The sequence below is a fragment of the Uloborus diversus genome, chromosome 9 (assembly GCF_026930045.1).
Source record: "Uloborus diversus isolate 005 chromosome 9, Udiv.v.3.1, whole genome shotgun sequence".
Lineage (NCBI taxonomy): Eukaryota > Metazoa > Arthropoda > Arachnida > Araneae > Uloboridae > Uloborus > Uloborus diversus.
Genome location: NC_072739.1, coordinates 126,369,998 through 126,391,111, shown reverse-complemented (window position 1 = coordinate 126,391,111; position 21,114 = coordinate 126,369,998). Strand labels below are relative to the sequence as shown.

Below are 21,114 nucleotides of genomic sequence, written 5' to 3'. Positions count from 1 at the left end.
GGGGAGGGGGGGGGGTTCATGGCGCAGTCCATGCCATTGAAGTTTTGAAGAGAGGGTTCTCCGTCGCATTTGAGACATGAATGTCATCGCCAGCGGGGAGGGGGGATGGGCACCACTGCATTTTAAACACAATGCGTTTAAACGTTTCACAAACGTTTTAACATGACTGTCACAGCGTTAACAATCGTTTTAAAACCTTTATCTCAACAAAGTTGCTCTCTGAGTAACCCCATTCGGAAAAAAGCACTTGAGAAGCTATTATTTGATTCTGAAACTTTAGAGAATGACAGGGGTGTCCGTCCGTCCCTGTGAGCAATGGCACGCATCTTATGAAAATTTCTCCCTCCCCCCTCCCCCTAAGAAACAATAATCCGAAAAAGAACCTAAGACCACCTTAAATATTCAATTACACTACTGGTTACTTACTGGTTCAATATATTTTTAACTTTAACAATTCTCAAGTTTAAACCTGCTAGTGTCGCCCAAAGACCCACCCATATTATCATTATCCCTCACTTTTTAATAAAAATTGTGCATATTTGATCTTAATAATTGTCAAGTTCAAAACAGTATGGAAAGCGTTTCTCTACCCTTTGTTTCAAGATTTCACTACCGGATCACTAAAGGGCCGGATACAAAAAACCATTTTTTGGGGGGAGAGGGGGCTCATGTTGAAGAAAGCCCCCACGCCCATGAACGAAATTCCTGTTTTTGGTACGAAAAATGTCTGAATCTGTTTGGGAGTCAATAAAAAGCACCAAATCGGTCAGGAATAAGGCACCTGATTGGCAATGAAACGAAGTAGTAGTTCAAATATTTACTTTGAAAAATAATTAATGAGCTGAAAAGATACTGTCATCGTTGACATTTTATGCATGAAGTGTTTGAACACAATGTGTACGGATACTGTTGTCGACGGTTTAGGGTGGGGGGACATGACCCCCATGATTTTCCCGTTGTATCCGCCACTCACACAACACAAACCCCTCCAGAAATCCGCTCATATGATAATTAACAATTTTCGTTCGAAAAATATCGTTTGATTATTAAGGAATCTCTCAATTATCGAAAATTCGACGCCAAACATTCAACTATAAACCCATTCGAATAAAGCAAGCGAAAAGCATTCATTGTATTTTAAAATCATTCCAAATCTATCCATCCCAAGAGCGAAGGCGCACCACCTATGAAGCTCTTCCCCAAGAGCAATACCCCCAAATGAGACAAAATCCCCTATAAATTACAATCCCGCAGTTTGCGTCAAAACTCCCCCCCCCCCCCCTCCCCTCTTATTTGCACCCATAGGAAGGAATTACACAAGAAGTAAATCACTTGTTTTATTAAGGAATAAGTAAATACCTTAGTGCCGAGAAGTAACATGAAATAACAAACGTTTTGTGTCCCAAATATACAGAGTACTGCTGAAACGTGCTTTGGAGTTTTTAAGGTACCCTTTTTTGAACAAAATAGTAAGCTTTTGCGTACAAGGAGCCATTCATTAGTTACGTAAGGATGATTTTGGCATTTTTTGATCCCCCTCCCACCATGTAAAAGTATGTAAGATTTTTCAAACTGCTCCCCCAATTCTTAGGTAAGATTGATTCCATTCCGTTTTTCAAAACAATAAAATAACGAATCTAACATCACTGGGAATCGAAATTAAATTCACTATTATTAAATTAATCCTTTTTGTGTAATGAAATATTTACTAAAAAATTGGAATCTAGACTGAATGTTTTTTCGAAATTTTTTTTTTTTTTTGTGTATGATGCGATAATTATTAAAAATAAAACATGCTATGTATAGTGCGATTCTTTTATCATGTTTTACACGGTTCATTCTTCGTAAAACAAATAAAAAACAGCTCATCCTAATAATTTTTTTATTTTCCAAACGCAAATAAAATATATAATTCCCGTCAAACCACTTGACTGCACAATTTCAAATGTAAAACATCAACTTGGAAAATATTGCGTGAGAATGGGTTTGAAGCCCCCTCCCTCTCGGGACCCTTACGTAATTAATAAATGGTCCCTAAAGATATCCAGTAATGTCCTTACATCCACAATCTCACTATTTTGCGTTGAAAAAAGGGTTCCTTGAAACCCCGAAACACGTGTCTGCAGTAATCTGTATAGTTGGGCTCTAAAACGTTTGTTGTTGCCTGTTACACCTGTATCATTACCTAATGGTATAGTCGAAGGTGGACGTAAGGGGAAAGACTTCCCTCAGGTTTTCAACTTAAGTATTCCAACTTTTTACCTGAAATATAATTATAATTTTAATGCCTCTCAAGTTGGAACCTTATTAGCGCACCCACTTCCACCAAACATATCATTAGATTACCAAAGCATCCCAAATAATCATTTGATAATCAAGCATTCGACAGCATACATTCAATTATAACACTATTCGAATGAAACATCATTAACTTTTCAAAGCTAGCCCTCTGACCCCCCTAAATGACGGATCCGCCCCTGCAACTGAAACTCTTCAGAAGCAGAGGTGCCCACCCGCCCTGAGGACAAGGGCACCCCCCTCAATATCGCATAAACCACCCCACCGCCAAAAAAAGCGAAAAATATCCCTCAAAACACCCCCCCCCCCTCAAAAAGGACATTCCCTAAAAAAGATTAACGTCCATTGAGAATTTCAATGGCGCAGTCTGCGCTATGACCCACCTCCCCTGTGGGCACCTCAGCTCAACCCGTCACTCCAAATTTTTCTGGGAAAAGGGTTAAAGGGTCTCAATGCATATCTTTTCGGAAGGCAGCAAAAACCATGACCATTCATAAATAAAATCATTAACTTTTCAAAGCCAGCCCTCTGACCCCCTAAATGACGGATCCACCCCTGCAATTGAATCACTTCAGAAGCAGGGGTGCCCCCTGAGGTCAAGGGCGCACCCCCTCAATATCACAGAGCCCCCCGAAAAATAAGAAAAATACCCCTTAAAACACCCCTTCCCCCTAAAAATGTCAATGGCGCAGTCTGCGCCACGATCCCCACCTTCCAAGGTGGGCACCCCTGTCAGAAGTCAACTATATTGAGAGGTTCATTCGATTCTCAAATCGATCAAAAATTACACTGCTCGAGTGATTGAGATCTCGAGAACTCAATATCTCGAGAGCTTAACATCTCGAAAACTTAACATCTCGAGAACTCAACATCTCGAGAAGTTCAAAGCGAGAACTCGAGCAGTTGATCGCTCGAGCACTCGGAAAGGACATACGAGAACTCGAGCAGTTGATCGCTCGAGTACTCGGAAAGTGATAATCGAGAACTCGAGAAGTTCATCGCTCGAGAACTCGAAAAGTGATAATCGAGAACTCGAGAAGTTCATCGCTCGAGAACTCGAAAAGTGATAATCGAGTACTCGAGAAGTTCATCGCTCGAGAAGTGATAATCGAGAACTCGAGATACGATAATCGAGAACTCGTGGTAATCGAGTTCTCGAATGATCTTGAATAATCGAGTGATTCGATTATGAGAACTCGATTATGCCCATCACTATCAACTACATTTGTCAAACTGGAATTCCCCTCTGGTAACCTTTAGCTTATCGTATACTGTGTTGTCGCTAACGGAGGTTTGCTTGGCGATTTTCGCGCAAAATGGCTTTCGTTCGATCATAACAAGCCATGTTTCTACTGTAATTTATGTATTGTTCAATGTGTAACGTATTAATTATGCAAAATACCAATGGATTAAAGAAGATAACATTATAATAACCATTTTTATTGAGGTTAGAAGACAGTGGGTCATCAAAAATTATGAATAAACGGACAGAATTATCGGCGTCAAGATCGTAACGCCATTTGGACATTGCACATGTATGTTTAAGAAAAATCATTTTTATTCTAAGATACTGCATAAAAGCTTATGAAAACACTTTAAAACAATTAAAAATTGATTCTGAGGATCGATAAATACCTTTAAAACGAAAACATCATATACTTAGTTCTCAAATAATAGCATTGTAAAGATCGTAACTTTTGGACATACATCAAATTTCAAACTTACGTTTTTTTAAAATTGTTTACAAAGTAAATAATCTATCTTTACTTTTGTTATTTGTGTAAAATATTAACAAAAAGTTATTCAGTGTAAGATTCATACCTTTAATTTTTGTTTGAAACGTATGGAAATAATTAAAAAAAAATTTTTTTAATGGCACATTTGCTCAGTTAACGTTTTGGTATGTCCGAAACTGTGCCTTTTAGCAAAGAAAATATTTTTTTTTAAGGGCATTTGAAGAGCATTTTTTCCATAATTTATGTCAATTCTTGTCTCTATACAGTATTATAGTTTAACTCAAAAATTTTTGAGTTAATTAAAATGAAAGTTATTTGGTGTTGAAGCTTCAAAGTTGAGGTCTGTGTTTGTACCCACCTTTTGAGAACTGCCCCCAATTGAAGCTTTTATTTTTTATTTTTAATCATTTTATTTTTTATTTTGGAATGGAGGGGGAGCAGCTGCCCTGCCTTGCCCCACTTTGGATACGCCCATGGGGTAGGGGGGCGTTAAAATAGAGCCTAACGAAAAAATCGATCGTTTACTATCAGTGGCTACTGCAAAACAACCCACTTTAAATATAGTGTCACAGACGTTCCTGCCTGTGCCAAACAGCTCGGGTCACAATCAGCAAGGAATATAATGAATCATTCGCAGGCAGAACAACTTTTACTAACGCAAACAGACCCTTGAACTATTATACGGCGGCGGGCATTCAACACGTGATTTGATTACGAGCAGCTTCATTCAATAAAGAAAATATATCTATTGAATTATTCAGTTCCGCCTGCTAAACGGGAGGAAGAAGTGGGCTGGCTCGGCTGCTGGCAAAGCCTTTGACTTTGAAAAACGCGTAGGGATTCCAGGTTTATTCCTACTTATACTGCAAAAACCGGTTGAATCTTAAAAATACATAACAAAAAAGTGTCACAGAAGCGCTACAAGAACAAGTCGGGGAATTAGGCAAAATGAGAGAAAGAAAAAAAAAGGGCTGACATGGGAGCGTTGTCTGCTGATTTTTAAAGCAGAAAGAAAATGAATGGGCTACAAAAAAGGGCGTGGTTTTTAAAGAGCGATTGAGTTGCAGTTGACGAACGCATCGGCTGCAGTGTACGCTACGGTTTGGAAGATACCGAAAAAAAAAAAAAAAAAAACACGCAAGATAATCTATGTCATTTCTAAAAACATTTCCTGCTGTTATTTTGATGGAGCAGTAGAAAATGCTTGAGGATGAAATGCTTTTGTGCATTTAAAATAATCATATGCAAGCCAGCTACTTCACTGTATTTATTTAAATGCAATTGCACAACAACTAGTCAAATAATTGCACGGAATTCACTTTAAATAACGGAAAAAAAGGGCGGGGGGAGGGGAGGTAGGATTCTGCTAAAGCAAGATAAATATAACACTGAAAAGAAATACAAATGCACTTTCTAATAATAGTATTTGATTGCGATTTGAACAACAAAAGTAATCTTACAATTAAATTTTTTCGATTATTTTACGTAGCAAAAATGATAATTAATAATTATTTTTTTATGATTTTTGCTTCTGAGTGGAAATTCAGAGCTATCCAGAAGTTAATTGTTTCGCAATAGAAATAAAATCTCACAAACGCTCAAATACAGGTGCCCCCTATCCAAGGGCGCCCATATGCAAAATTTTAAAGAAAAGGGGGGGGGGGGAGGGCTCAGATATTTTCTCCATGGTTTAGCAGGATATTTTTCCCATAGAAACCGATTTCGGTACAGATTATAGCTATTAAAATTTGACATTTTTAATAACTTATTCATTAATTGCTGGAGAAGAAATGTTTTTACATTTTTGCAAAGAAAAAAGTACTAAAAGCAAGAAAGTTCTGATTTTAAAGGGGGCGAGGGGCTTGAGCCCCCACTTGCCGCCCCTCCCATATGAGTTTTTTTTTTTTTTTTTTAAAGCTTTTTAATATTTAATCGAAAAGATAAAATGCTAAAAACAGAAAATTCAGATTTAGGCTCAAATCAAATTGTGTGGGAAATGAGCTAAAATTACACTTCAAGGCCAGGTTGAAGTTTAAAACCTATGTATTTATTTGAAAAGAGGTTTTCTAAATTTTTTTATATTTTCTGTTCATTTTCATGGGCCAGGTGCCTCCTGTGGCTTGGGGTCTTCACAGGATTTAATATCTACCAAGATAACTGCAGGAGCTTTATGGTGTCTACAACTTAGTTTTATGCATAAATAGTCTGATATTCACCTAAAATGCTAAAATTTAAAAAAAAAAAATTGAAAAGAAATGCAGGAGTGAGCTCCTATGCAAATTAAGGCCTGCTTCTGATGGCCAATTTCAGGTCCTCCAGTGAATTAGGGGGATTCGTATAGATTCAGTCCTTGATGAAGCCCTTATAAGACAAGGTCACACAAATTTAGGGCCGAACTGTCTGGCAACCCAGCAACTCTAGCTCATTCTCCTTGAATTTTTTTGCTTGAAATGCAATCACACCTCTGCTCCTAACCAATTACGAAGATTCAACCAGACACCAAAACAGCAAGTCCCAGTCACCCTGACTCCTGCTGCATGGTCAGCAGTTTCGCTGCCCCTTGGAAAAATATCTTCACCCAATAGCAGTTTTAGAAGGGCAACAGTAGGGGGGAAATAATTTATGAGCAAACAACCAACTGCTCAACTGCTCCGAGGGCAGAAAAAGGGAATCCGCGTAAATGAAAAAAGGTTTTATTTCCTCTGTCCCTCTTTTGTTTTTAATCTTAAACAGCTGTTAATATCTGGAAAAGGGATGAACAATTTCATGAATTTACTGCATCTCATGCATATTTTTATTTATTTATTTTTCTGCTTGGATACAATCGGAATAAATATGAACAACAATATGAGCGGAATTCTCGGAATTTCTGAATAAAGATTTTTTTTCAAATAGCAGACACCACAGATCAGTTGATTTTGAGTGTGGTGCTAATAAAAGTTCTAAATTTGTCAGAAACTTTTACAAAACAGCTTTAATTAGGTGAGATCTATTCAATTTTCTTCTTTGTTCTGATAGTTAGCTAAAGTATAGCGAAAGTAATAAGTATTATTTGTAAAATATGCTTTATTTCTTTTCTATGCTTAAGTATTCTATCGCGGAACAAACTTGAATTGTTTCAGTTTGACCTGGTACATCGCTTTAAGTTCTTTAAGGCATAGCGGCTACATGACCTCAAAAAAGAGATCTCAAAAAAAAAAGATCAAACTATTGATTTTTGTTTATTTAAAAACTCTTGATTGTTTCAAAAATTATGGGACTTTTAACGCTCTAGTTTAATTATTAAAAAAGTTATTGGCTTTCAGTCACTCACGCGTTTTTTAGATGAACTTCTTTTTGAGCAACCACAAACTGTTTATTGTTTTCACTTGACCCTTGAATGACATCCGTCCTTTGATTTTACTTTTCGATGCTTATAATGCAGGTGTCCATGTGCTTCGGAATTGAATTATTTCATATACAACATCAACTTCACACAATTCTTTTTTACATGAAAATAGTAACTAGCACATAACATCGAACAACCTGCCCCTGACATTTATTTGAATTTTGACGTCTTGAATTCAAATTATGGTTGTGATAAAAGCCATTAGTAGAAACAAAAAACCCAACGAGTAGGGTCCTATCGCAGTTCGAGATTGCGAAAAGCATAAGTTGAACTCAAGATTTGAAAATTTAACCCTTTTTTGTAGTTGTTGTTGTGTCTGTGTGTTTCCGTGGCATTGGAATAGCTAAGGATTTTTTTTATATTGAAGATACAGCTTCAAAGCAATAAGTTTTGTTGTCAGTACAATATATTTAACAAAATTGTGTATTGGATAAGTACTTTATAAATTATTAAAATGTTGAGACTTTATTGTATCCTTATAAACAAAACTTACCATGGGATTTTATGATTTTTTACATTATTAACGACAGAATAACTTTAATAGGATAAGCAAACGAATGCACAGCTTTTTAGAAATGATTATTATGATCATTTAAAGATTTCTGAAACATGTGCAAAAACAAAAAAAAAAAAAAGCCTTTTATAATTTTTTATAAAATTGAAATATTCTTAAGCATTTTGATTTTACATGAAATACACCGCCAGCTCAGTCATTTCGAGCCGAGGACTGCAGTTTCGTGCTTGTTAGCACTCATCAGCCCGGCATAGGAAAGTGACTGAGCTGGAGATGGAAAACCGAACCATCGCTTCGGTCACTTGTCTGGTCTGTGCTAATTCTATATTAGATACCAGTTTGTTTGGCACTCTTTTCTTCCTTAAGTGGTTTTCCATCTCCAGCTCAGTCACTTTCCTATGCCGGGCTGATGAGTGTTAATAAGCACGAAACTGCAGTCCTCGGCTGGAAATGACTGAGCTGGCGGTGTATTTCATGTATTTCTGCTTTAGCCTCGGCTAATGGGCGGTAATTTATTGAATACATTTTAATTTTGTTTAATGGCATTAAAAAAACTATTGATTAATCAGTAATAGCCCAAAAAAAAAAAAAAGCAAAAAGTAGCGTTTGCGAAAAAAAAAAAAGAAAGAAAGAAACACCTCACTATTTTAATTAAATTAAGTACGCAAATATGTAACATAAAATAGATACAGCGAAACGTCCAGCGGACAGTACAGTAACTCATCTAATTAGTGGCGAAACAAACTCTGGCCGATAAGCAATTGAGATTAAAAAGCATTATACATCTAGGACAAAAAGGAAATCCCATATCCCGTATTGAAAAGAATTCAACTCCCCAGCAGAAAAACAATGCAATTAAAGAACACGGTACATCTAGGACAAAAAGGAAACCCCATACCCCCATATGAAAAATTTAACTATTGAAAAGCAGCGAAACATTTAATCCAGACATGACGTCACAGAATGAAGAAACATTTTTCCTCTTACTCGGAACGGACGTAGAAGATAAAATGTGTCATTTTTAATTTTAAAAAATTGTAAAAAAAAAAAAAAGCTATTGTATATTTTTGAAAAATTGTTTTTTTCTGAAGAAGGTGAAATGTCTTGTCTACTGCATACTAAATTTTCAGAAAGAAATCTCTAACGCATTTTGTAGAATGGGTTTAGAAAGAATTAAACCCAGGAAAAAGCGAAAAATAAAGGTTTTTTCAAAATGTCATAAAGTTTTTTTTTTTTTAAAAAAGCTAGCGTATTTGGAAAAAATTTTCTGAAGAGGGAGACATGTTTTGACTACTCTATACTAAATTTTCAAAAAGAAATATCTAATACTTTTTGGGGGATGGGTTCAGAAAAAAATTAAACCTGAGAAAAAACGCAAAATAAAGATTTTTTCAAAAATTCATAAAAAATTTAAAAATTGGTCAATCTTCAAAATTTTTTCGATCGTCATATTTAAAATTAAATTCCTTACACTATGGTACAAAACATATTTTCCTGATGCAATTGGTTAAGGGTCTGTGACAAATTAAACACAAAAAAAGGGGATAAAAATTATATAAAACATTTAATTAAGAAAAACTAATTAGAAATTAAGAATTTGGTCTTCGAGGTGCAGACTCGAGTTACGTTAGATTTTTGTGCCAAGTTACAGAGCTGTAGGTGCTATGGGGGCTTCTGGCCATTGGGTACAAAAAAAGAAAGAAAGAAACACAGTCTGCTTTATATATAGATGCAGATACCATGTTACACAAGTTACTTCTTACTATTTTTAAAATTTATTTATTTTGAGGCAAAGGAATCTAACATTTTCACTGAAGTTAAATATGCTATTTATCATGCTCGTTTCAACAAAGAAAATGATTAATACAATCAGTCTGCTGTTGCTTCGCTCATAGTGATTTGTAAAAATAGTGCTGTAATGGCTTTTTACAAATGAAAATTGTAACTAATAAAGAAATACATCCTAAAAATTATGTGTCACTCAAATTCATTTAACATTCATTAAACTAGTTCTGTTAACACGCAGATTTTCATTGCATTTTTGGTTTCCCTTGGGGGTTCATATGCTCACGAGCAAGAACCAGTGTATCCCAAACCAGCAGATCACTAATGATTTTGAATGATGCTAAAATATTTCAGGTTAACATTTAGTTTGAAAGAAAAGAAGAGTTATTTCAAAATTAATAAGAAATATTTTAATTACTTACACATGCAGTTGACTGTCCCAGCATTATGATTAATGATGATCACTCATTATTTAGATGTTATAATATTCATATCCTAAAAAAACAACAAAAAATATAATCTAGAAACAATTGAAAACACAAAGTTAACATTTTAAAATTTAATATTAATTAATTTAATTAATTTTTAAATTTAAAATTTAATTTAAATTCAGTTATAGAGCAAATTTGAGCAGTAGTAAATTACAATTGAAAATAGGATTTTCTAAAATCAGTTTAAAAAAATAAGGGGGAGGGGGATGAATTGAAATTTGACAATAACTTTCAAAAAAGTCAAATTAAAAATAAAAAACACAAAATTAAAATTCTTACAATTAGACCTAAGAAAATCCGACTATCAGATAATTTTAAAAGAAGATATTATTCAGACCAAATAATCTATTTTTCAGCACAAAAATATAATCTAATTTTAGCTGATCAGAGATTTCTTGAAAACAAGAAAGATAAATTGAGAGGTACCAATAAATTTACATTTCACATTTCAAGAAAATTCTATTAGGGTAATACCGTTTCAATGACAAATAGTGAGCCGAGTGTGAAAAAAATAATACAAATCATCCTTTTCACTTTCTAAGCATGCTGCGCATTTCAAAACCGTCTATCTTGACAGCGGAATATTAATGAGTGAAGTGTGGGAGATATAGATCTTCAGTATATTAGAATTCATAACATGATAAGAGAGCGAATTGACAATCATCATTTTTTTTTCATGCCTAGATCTCGGGGGAAATATTTTACATTCCAGGCAAGAATGAACAGAGTAACATAGAAACCGTTTACCTGTTTTTCTAAAAGCCGATCGGTGGAAAACACAGTTCATTATAAATATAATAAGTTTGTTAGAATTGAATAATCCACGACTCTGACCGCCCATTATAGATGAAAGCAGTCTAGTCTGCTGCTAAACATAATTAAAGCGCCACCTGGAGAGCAATCAGTTATCATTTGTGCTAATATTTCTATACACTTGAGTTTTAGTTTAAAATTGAAATTATAAGGCAAAAAAGAATCTGAATCCATTTGATTTTATATAAATTTCAATAATCTTTTCGATTTTGTTAAAAAAAAGTTGTAATTAATGTGCAAAAATGATTTTTCGAGACATAAATGAACTCAGAATGGCAACGTTTGTCAATGTTTACATATGCCATCAACAAAATTTCGTAAAACACGTCGGTCAATGCAGGAACGATCCTGGGTCCCTGGTTACCATATTGGCGACTTCATCTATTTCGAGGCGAGTTCTTATCAACATGACGAACATGATGCCAAAAAAAAGTGCAATACCATAAGCAATACAATTGCAGTTTATTTTTCCTTTTTGGAAACACTTCCTGAAGGAGTATATTCTTTCCGATTTTAAGTGTACTTTTTTACATGTATTTGGTATTTTCAAGAATGGTATGGTAAACATCATTTAATGCAAATTAGTTTAAGAAAATAAACCGGTTCGTTCTGTATTCCAAAGTTATATATTTTGAGTTATAATAAAACAAACTGAATGACGTTACAGTTTTTCCGCATTTTTTATGAAATTCCATTTGCACCAGAAAAAATCTTTCCTAAATCAGAGATGCTCCTCCTAACCCTCAAAAACAATGACGTACCCTCCCCTCAAATGCATCCCCAAAATGAGATCCCCTAAAAAAAGCAAAGACAACTTTTAGCAAACCCTCCTCTCCCTAAAAATTTCAGTCACGCTGTGTGCTCTGAAGTCCCTCTCGTTGCACTTTATTTATCTATTTATTTAGAAGCTAAGCAGCTTCACATAGATAGAGGACTGCGTGCCAAGCGCCTTGCCTCCGGACACACACAGGAAAGATTTACAACAATGGAGAAGGAAATAACACTCAGGGCACAGGCGGGAATAGAACCCACGATCTCCGGCTTGGAAGACAAAGCTTCTACCACAGAGCTACGGAGGCCCCCTCGTTGTACTAACTACCTTAATTGTGATAACATATTAATTGACCCACTTGAGCACCCACCCAAGGGGGATCGTGGCACGAACTGTACCATAGAAATTTTAAAGGGTATCCTGAGTGCTGCTCCCGATTGGGGGGGAGGGGTAACTACGAAAAACGTAGATGCAGAGGGGTGCCCACCTTGGGGAGGTCATGGCGAACTGCACCATCGAAACTGTTACGGGGGGGGGGGGGGTTGTATTTCGAGTGTTATTTTCCGTGTAATGGGGGTCTTATTTTGGAGGGGGTGCACCCTTGCTCTTAAGGGGAGGGGGAAAACCCTAGATGCAGTAATTAAATGAATGCAGAATGAAAATACGAAGATTGCTAATGAACCACTAGTAAGTCCGTCGTCATTTAGGGGGGTTCGGGGTATGGGCGCCCATAAGCAAAATTTTAAGGGGGGAGGAGGTCAGATATTTTCCCCATGGTTTAGCAAGATACTTTCCGCATAGAAACCGATTTCAGTACAGATTAGAGTCATTAAAATTTGACATTTTTAATAACTAATTCATTAATGGGTGGAGAAATGTTTTTACTTTCTTGCTAGAAAAAAAAGCACTAAAAGCAAGGAAGTTCTAATTTTCAAGGTGGGGCTTGAGCCCCCCCCCCCCTCATGTGGACGAAAGGGAGAAAGGTCGAAAGTCCCCCTTGCTTTGGAAAAATAATGCTTTTTATTAGTTATAAGTGGCAAGCGGGCGTGTTTTTCGGTGTTTCCCCGAGTCAATTCCCATTGAGTGTACCCCCCCCCCTCCATGTCAAATTTCAAAATGAAGGACCACAGAAAAATATTTCTGGTTGTGCTGCCCCCTAATAGGGAATATGTTGGAATTTTTTCCCCCTTCCACTTCAAAGAAAACGCAAACCTACCTGGACTTAAGGCTACCCACCGATTTGTTACGTTAAACTATTTATTAATTTATTGCAGCGAAAATGTAAGGAGCAAGTTACTAACTACTTCATTAAGTTATTTACTTAGCCCAATTTATATAATATGTGCATATAAGTATACAAAGGGCAAATGTATGTTCAAACTAACAAACTAAAAAACTTCCTATCCTCTCCTACTCCATGATTAACAGACATTAAATTAACGTGACTAGGTGCGCACCCCCCCCCCCCCTTAGTTTAAAAATTCCCTACTCTTGATTTTCTCCTGCAATAGAAACTGAGTATTTTCCGCATCGTTCCCTTGGTTCTTTTTGAAATGACGAGCCTGTCAGGTGTTTGTACACTCAAAACAGCCTTCATTTAAAAAAAAAAAAAACTATTTATGACTTTTTAGTAATTAAAAAAAAAAAGTTTAATACAGAAAAATGTTCATATAAGCAAACGGATTAAGGAGAAAAAAAAAAAAAAAAAACGATAACACTTGCTTAAAATAGAAAAGAATTTTCCAAGTAATGTGTTTCATATGATATACATGATAGAATTCTGAATAGATTAAAATTTGACAAACTCTTAATAAAACTCGATGTGAAACATAAGGTTAAATAACAATTCTTAATAAAACTATGTAATATATAAAGCTGAATAATTTTCTTGTAAATATACAGGCGTCTCTCGTATTCGTTCCGTGTAGTATCGAAATCGTGTTATACGACACTTTTTTAAACTTATTAACATATTTTTTACACTAATTAATCATGTACATAGTAAAAATAATGTAAATATGTATCGCGTTGTACCGAAACCGTGTTATATGAGACTTAGAAATAATGTAAATCAAAGCATGTCTATCGTGTTATATCGAAACCAAGTTTCATGAAAAACGAAGTAAAACATCGAAAAATCAAACATTTACAAAATGTATTAAAGAAAAAAGAAATTTCTTCTTTATTAAAGATAACTTTCGTGTTATATCAAAACTATGAAGTATTAAATTGAAGTTCCGTACCGTGTAATATCGAAACCGTGCTGTGCAAGTAGTGTTATACGAGGGACGAATGTACCACAGTAAATTTGTTAAAATCGAAGGTCAATTACATTGATTGTATTATAAAATAAAACCTGTTAAGTGTGAAGCATATGCAAAATATAATGCTGTGGTTTTATTTTAATTTAGAAGCAAAATTACCCACTTATAATTGTAATGTGTGTTGTTAAAATGCTAACACTAAAAAAGAGAGCAAAAAGGAAATAATTCATTTATTTTAATGTAAGATATAGCTCACATTGTAAGACAATTATTAAAAAGCCTGCAATTACAGCATATAACCAAATCCAGAATAAAACATTCTTAAAAATTTGTTAGTGTGATAAATTGAGGAATGTCTCCACATGGTTTTCAGCACTTACATTCAACATGGTGCGAATATTTTTAATGCTCTTGCTCAAATGTTCTTGACATTGAAATATGAATATAGCTTAAAATTACTCCTCTGTTAATTTGAAAGAATGATATTTTTAAAAACCCCACGAAAATACATGCCGAAATGACTGTCATGCTAAACATGTTACCAAACTATGTATATTATTTTCACGATTACTACTAATATAGTGCTTTTGTAAAAAACAATCAAAGTACAAGAAAAATATATTTGACCCAAAGAAAGACAATCATTTTCTTTTTTAAGTATAGCTCTGAAATGTAATATTAAGTACATAATTGAAAGAACTATATATGTCATTGCTTTGATGGGATTTTTGAAACATATCAATAACATAAGCATATATACCACTACTAATATACACTTAAGTTTTGCTGATACCTTTTATTTAAAATGCAATGTTGATTCAATTCTCATTTTCTCTTGATTCCCCTCACTTGAATACTTTGCTTAATTCCAGCATGCCAAAGAACGTTTTGTAAATGTTTTCTTTTGACATTGATGAAACTTTTGCACCAGGAAAAACTTCAGACTACTGAGCTAACTACAGAAATAGCTTAGAGAAGCGTATTCATTCTTGGTGTGATAAAAGCAAGAATTTGTTTTAAAATAGAATAATACAGTTTTTTTTTAAAACCGGCTGTGTTACAATTCAAAGCAAAATAATTGTACCAGAAACCAGAAATAAAATGTATCTGCGATCGAGTAAAAATGTTCAAACCAAACTTTTTATCTCGAGGGAAAATTAGCTTTAAAAAATGTTAGCATTCATAAAGAGGGTTTTAGTCATAAATTAAGTGACAACATCCCTTTATATTAATTCCGTAAATGCTTTTTATTACATCAGCCACAGGAATCATATATTTACAGTCTACACTATACTATGAATGATGTTGAATGCACTTGAATTTTAACAAGTCGGTTTTAAAGCATAATTGCCAGCAAAATTAAGACTTCACAGCAGACTTTAATAAAGTAACTGTCATGCAAGGTCTAAATTAAACTAGTATTGTGCTTTAAGTTTCCATAAAATCATCCATCTTTTCGCCATTCAGGATCAAACAATTGACATCTTGGTAAACTAACATGGAGGAACCATTCTGAAAAATATACAATAAGCAAAAAATGTATTCATAATTCACAATACAAATTGAACATTCAACTTTGGGCACATTGAAATAATTATTTTTATACTTATCCCACAGAAAGTTTGTGCATCAGATGAACTTAATACTGATTTCTGACTGCAAAGCATAGACCCACCATTTCAAAGATTCTAATGGTTGTTCTTGTTCATTGCAAGGTCCAGTTAAAGCATTATTACCAGCAAAATTAAGACTTTGCAGCAGACTTTAATAAAGTAACTGTCATGCAAAATCTAAATTCAACTAGTGTCGTGCTTTAAGTTTCCATGAAATCATCCATCTTCTTGCTATTCAGGATCAAACAATTGCCATCTTGGTAAACTAACATGGAGGAACCATTCTGAAAAATATACAATAAGCAAAAAATGTATTCATAATTCACAATACAAATTGAACATTCAACTTTGGGCACATTGAAATAATTATTTTTATACTTATCCCACAGGAAGTTTGTGCATCAGATGAACTTAATACTGATTTCTGACTGCAAATCATAGACCCAGCATTTCAAAGATTCTAATGGTTGTTCTTGTTCATTGAAAGGTCAGGTCCAGTTAAAGCATTATTACCAGCAAAATTAAGATTTTGCAGCAGACTTTAATAAAGTAACTGTCATGCAAAGTCTAAATTCAACTAGTGTCATGCTTTAAGTTTCCATCAAATCATCCATCTTCTCGTTATTCAGAATCAAACAATTGCCATCTTGGTAAACTAACATGGAGGAACCCTTCTGAAAAATATACAATAAGCAAAAAATGTATTCATAGTTCACAATACAAATTGAACATTCAACTTTGGGCACATTGAAATAATTATTTTTATACTTATCCCACAGGAAGTTTGAGCATCAGATGAACTTAATACTGATTTCTGACTGCAAAGCATAGACCCACCATTTCAAAGATTCTAATGGTTGTTCTTGTTCATTGAATGGTCCAGTTAAAGCATTATTACCAGCAAAATTAAGACTTTGCAGCAGACTTTAATAAAGTAACTGTCATGCAAAGTCTAAATTCAACTAGTGTTGTGCTTTAAGTTTCCTTGAAATCATCCATCTTCTCGCTATTCAGGATCAAACAATTGACATCTTGGTAAACTAACATGGAGGAACCCTTCTGAAAAATATACAATAAGCGAAAAATGTATTCATAATACAAATAGAACATTAAACTTTGGGCACACTGAAATAAAGCATTTTTATACACATGTCCGCAGGAATTTTGTGCATCAGATCAACTTGGAACTGATGACTGACCAGTGAAAAACCCACAATCTCAAAGATTTCAATCATTGCTCTAACAATGATTGCTCACTGAAAGGTGAACTTATACTTCAAGTTCTATTGACAAATGTACCAGGTGCCCTAGAATAGTGTTTCATGCTTAAATAATTTAGCTCTTAGCAAACTACAAAAATCTTTCATTTGTTGCTAGACAAAGTTAAAGTTCAGTAGAAATTAAAAATCTGGCATATAATTTTAAGTAATGAATTAAGCAGCTAAATAGTTTAATTATGTACGGATTAGGAAATAAGTATTTTACTCATGATAAACACCTATTTGTTACACATCTATAATGCTGGATAAGAATAATACCTAAAATGCATGAAATTTTGACAGTAAATTAAACAGTATACTGATTTCTGACACCAAGAATATGAAAATTAATAAATGTTCATTTTTGGAACACACGGGAAGGCTAATAGGGAGAATATTCAACAAGAAGACAAGATATGATGGTTGAAGGGAAGGGGACTTAACAGGAAGAACCTTTACAGAGTTAATTTTTGAAGGAAATATTTTGCCGGGAAATTGAACAGTTAAAGGGCTATTCCACGGAAAACGGTAATTTTTTCCTGCATGTGACGCTTCATATATTTCATAAAAAATAATAATTTAAAAGGGTAATGAACAAAATTTTGTTGCTTAAGACATCACAAACGCATGTGTGACTTCTTTAGCAAAACTTTCTTCAAAAATCATTTCTTTTTTATGAAATACAGAAACCGTCACGTGCGGGACAAAATGACCATTTTCAATGGAATAGGCATAGACATATTTTTTTTTCAATGGTTTAAATAATTATTTCTAAACTTATGAGATGTTTCCTTTACATTGGAACCATACCTTTCAAAATCTGCAGTTTGTTTCGTCATTGCTGTATTAAGCATTGCTGTATTAATAGAGCAAAAATATTAGATTATCCACAAGCAAGTTACCAGAGGTTGACTTTAGATGTCACGCACGTGACGCATGTAAATAAATTTTAATTTAAATAACAAAATTGTTTCAGAAGTATCTTTGTATCAAATTTAAAGATTAAAAAAATTGCTTACCCCAGTTTCATTAAAATATTAAGAGATATAACGAAATGTTAATGAAATTTAAGCGCATTTTTGTCCCACATGTGACGGAAGAATGGCCCTAAATAGTTTCAACTATGCAACAGGAAAAGAAAATAAATGTCAGAATGAAGTTATTTGATGCTCAACTACACAGGAGACAGAAAGAATCCTTACTTAAGACTTGATATCTGAAAGAAAGTTAATTTTGGCAGAAAATTAAATTTGCTGCTAAATATTCCTAATTGTTCAAGGAACAAAAATGCTTTACAGTACAATTTTCAATAGCGTTCATTAGAAACACATCTTTGCACGCTAATGGCTAACAGGAGGAATCTGCCCTTAAGAATAGATGACAGGAATAAATTTAATTCTGGCAGTAATTAAATTAATTATACATCAAAATGGTTTTACTAAATGAAGGAAACTAAACAATTTACTCACGATAACAGATTTCTAGTTGACGCAGATCTACGCACGCTAAAGGCTGACAGGAACAATTCTGACAAAAGTCAACACGTCTGAGAAAAATGATTGTTAATTTTGGATAATTAAGCAACTCAGTAGCTTTAATTATGCAAGGAAAAGGGAACATCTAAATGTTTCAAAGGATAAACGTTTAATGATGTGAATATATGCACGCTTACAGGAAGAATCCTTAATGACGTCTTAAAGAAATGTACGTTAATTTAGGCGGGAAATTAAAAGAAGCCTAATAGTTTCGATTATTCAAGGGGGGGGGGGAAGCAAAAATCTCAAGCACACGAGAAACGTTTATTTAATGCACACTTATGCAAGCTAACGTCTAACAACAATTCCCATATTATATAAGATATCTGAAAGACGTCTAATTATGGCATAAATAAATATAAATTTTGTCCGGTTAGAAAGTACAGATGCACAGAATGATAATCTAGAAAAAAACCTAAGGCCTAGCCATAATAAATCTTAATACATGCTTTTAATTTCATGACCGTTGTACTGTCCAACTACAGATTGCATGGAATTTTCAAACGTCCAGATCAACGAATCTATGTGAATAAGGGGGAAAAGTAAAAATTTGATGCGCGTATTCCGCTCATTTGAATGAGACTCTGCTTCTACAAAAGCTGACATCGGTAAAAAAATAATAAATTTATCCATTTCCGGCTGTAAAACGGTGTTTGTCATTCCATACAATCCGTGGTCAGACAGTAAGCATAAATAAAGGAACATGTTCTTTTTCAAAATAAAAAAAACAAAAAGATACAACTTACTATAGTCACATCCAAGAAAATGTTTCACTTACTTTCATGCATATTTAATTGTAAAAATCTCATCATAATAAATACATTAACACATTACTCATTACTCATTCTTCAAGCCATTTTTTAAACCAAGCACGAGGTACAGGAAGAATCCTTGTCGCCAAGTCTTAGAATGATATCATTTAGCGCCAAAATATAGGGTTGCCTCCCGTTTTTCTGTCAGGATCGTTCCTGCATTGACCGATTTCCTTTCGTAAATTATGCCGCTAAAATACGAGATTCATAAGGACTTGGACTTGAAATATTTTTACGGGAGGATCTACTTTCAGTTTCAGAAAACAATATAAAAGTTTTTCTGTGGCTGTTACTTAGAATTTTACTTTTAAGTTATGTTAAACGTTAGTTTATCGAAAGTCAATCTTCAAACTTACATCATCCATCATCAAATTTACCTTCTTTTACTATAAAAAATGACTTTTAAGCCAAAGTTTTTAAAACCTGGTTTGTTTTAAGATTTATTCGGTTTTTTTTTTCTTGCTGTAATTTTGTTTGTTCAGTTACCTAAAATTCTTTTATTTACAGGGGATCTCAGTTTTGATGTTTTTGAAGAAAGGAAAGATCCATATGAGTCAGACCAACCTGTAGCATATAATCCCGATTCTTTATTATCTTATGAACAACAACGTCAGAAGCTTCCTATATTTAAAGTATTTTTTTTGTGCTTTGTGTAACTTTTCATATTTTGTTGTGCAGTGGCGGCTCGAGTTCCTGCGGAACACTGGGCAATTTATTTTCTCCCAATATTTTTGTGGGAAAAATAGCAATAAAATCTATTATATCTGACCTATCTTTCTCTGATTAACATCATAGTAAAATTCTCGGTTTAATGCATTTAACCACATATCTATTTCCTACAATTTATGTTCACAAAACATTTTTTCAAAAAATTAATTTTGTTATCCTATTCTTAGCAACTATTTTTTACCAGTTATGGTCTAAAGCAGAGGTTCCCAACCGGTGGTTCGCGAACCCCCAGGGGTTCGCGAGGTGCAGGAAGGGGGTTCGCGAAAATTTCGGTGCAATGGCGGATTTTTCCTAGTTTGGTAAAAAATTATAAAATATTCAATTTGCACACATAGTTACTAATTTTTTTTTTAATTTGAAAACGCGCCAGACTCTTGTATTAAGCTCAAAAAAAAAAAAAAAAATCTTTGAGCGGTTTTATAATCTTGGTTAAAAAGAAATTTTCTCATTTTTTTTTCGATAGACAACAAAAAGAGATATCCTTCCTTCTTTATTGCGAGGCGCCATGCAGAAACGTTGTATTAAGCTGGGGCGGGGATCACGATGACCTTAAAAAGGCGCCATCGCGTGGAGTCAATCAAACAATATACATAATATACATATGTCGAAAAAAATAAAGAATTCTCAAACAATGCATCATAGGGGTATTATTTCTAATCTGGTTGAAATATAACTCGGGAATTTCCGTCGAATTCAGTGATCGAATAGCAGACATGACAGCAAAAGGCTCCAAACTTAAAATTTATTACTGGATTTTACCCATCTGTTCGTTTTCAAAAATATATAACATCAGCATGCTCATAGTTCTGGGGAAATAGTTGTTAACAAACGTATTTAGAGATACTTTAGAGATGCTTGAAAACAAGTGATTTTGTTTGCAATTGGTTTTGCTACGTGAACTTGCTACTCTGTTTGTGAAGTTATAATCGTGTTGGTAATTTTTATGATTTGATAACTTTCTGCTGTTATGGATCGATGGTTGAAAACTGGTAGTTTGGTTGAGCGACAAATGGACAAGCAGTCAATCGATCAACCCTCAACATCAGCAGTAACTTTCGAATCAACACAGGATATTGAAATAGATAGCTGTAATGAACTGCCGCCT

At 34.2% G+C, this 21,114-nt stretch overlaps 1 protein-coding gene across 3 annotated transcripts in view; it reads left to right on the top strand.

Moving 5' to 3' along the window:
- Positions 1-19,460: 19,460 nt before the first annotated feature.
- The window catches only part of LOC129229453 (probable ATP-dependent RNA helicase DHX35), a 46,211-nt gene continuing 44,557 nt past the window's right edge, over positions 19,461-21,114 (top strand). For all 3 annotated transcript variants that reach the window (XM_054863766.1, XM_054863767.1, XM_054863765.1), the window contains exons 1-2: positions 19,461-19,706; positions 19,788-19,912. In XM_054863766.1, the coding sequence (XP_054719741.1) occupies positions 19,676-19,706; positions 19,788-19,912 (156 nt within the window). In that variant the 5' untranslated portion in view covers positions 19,461-19,675. The remainder of the gene's footprint in view (positions 19,707-19,787; positions 19,913-21,114) is intronic.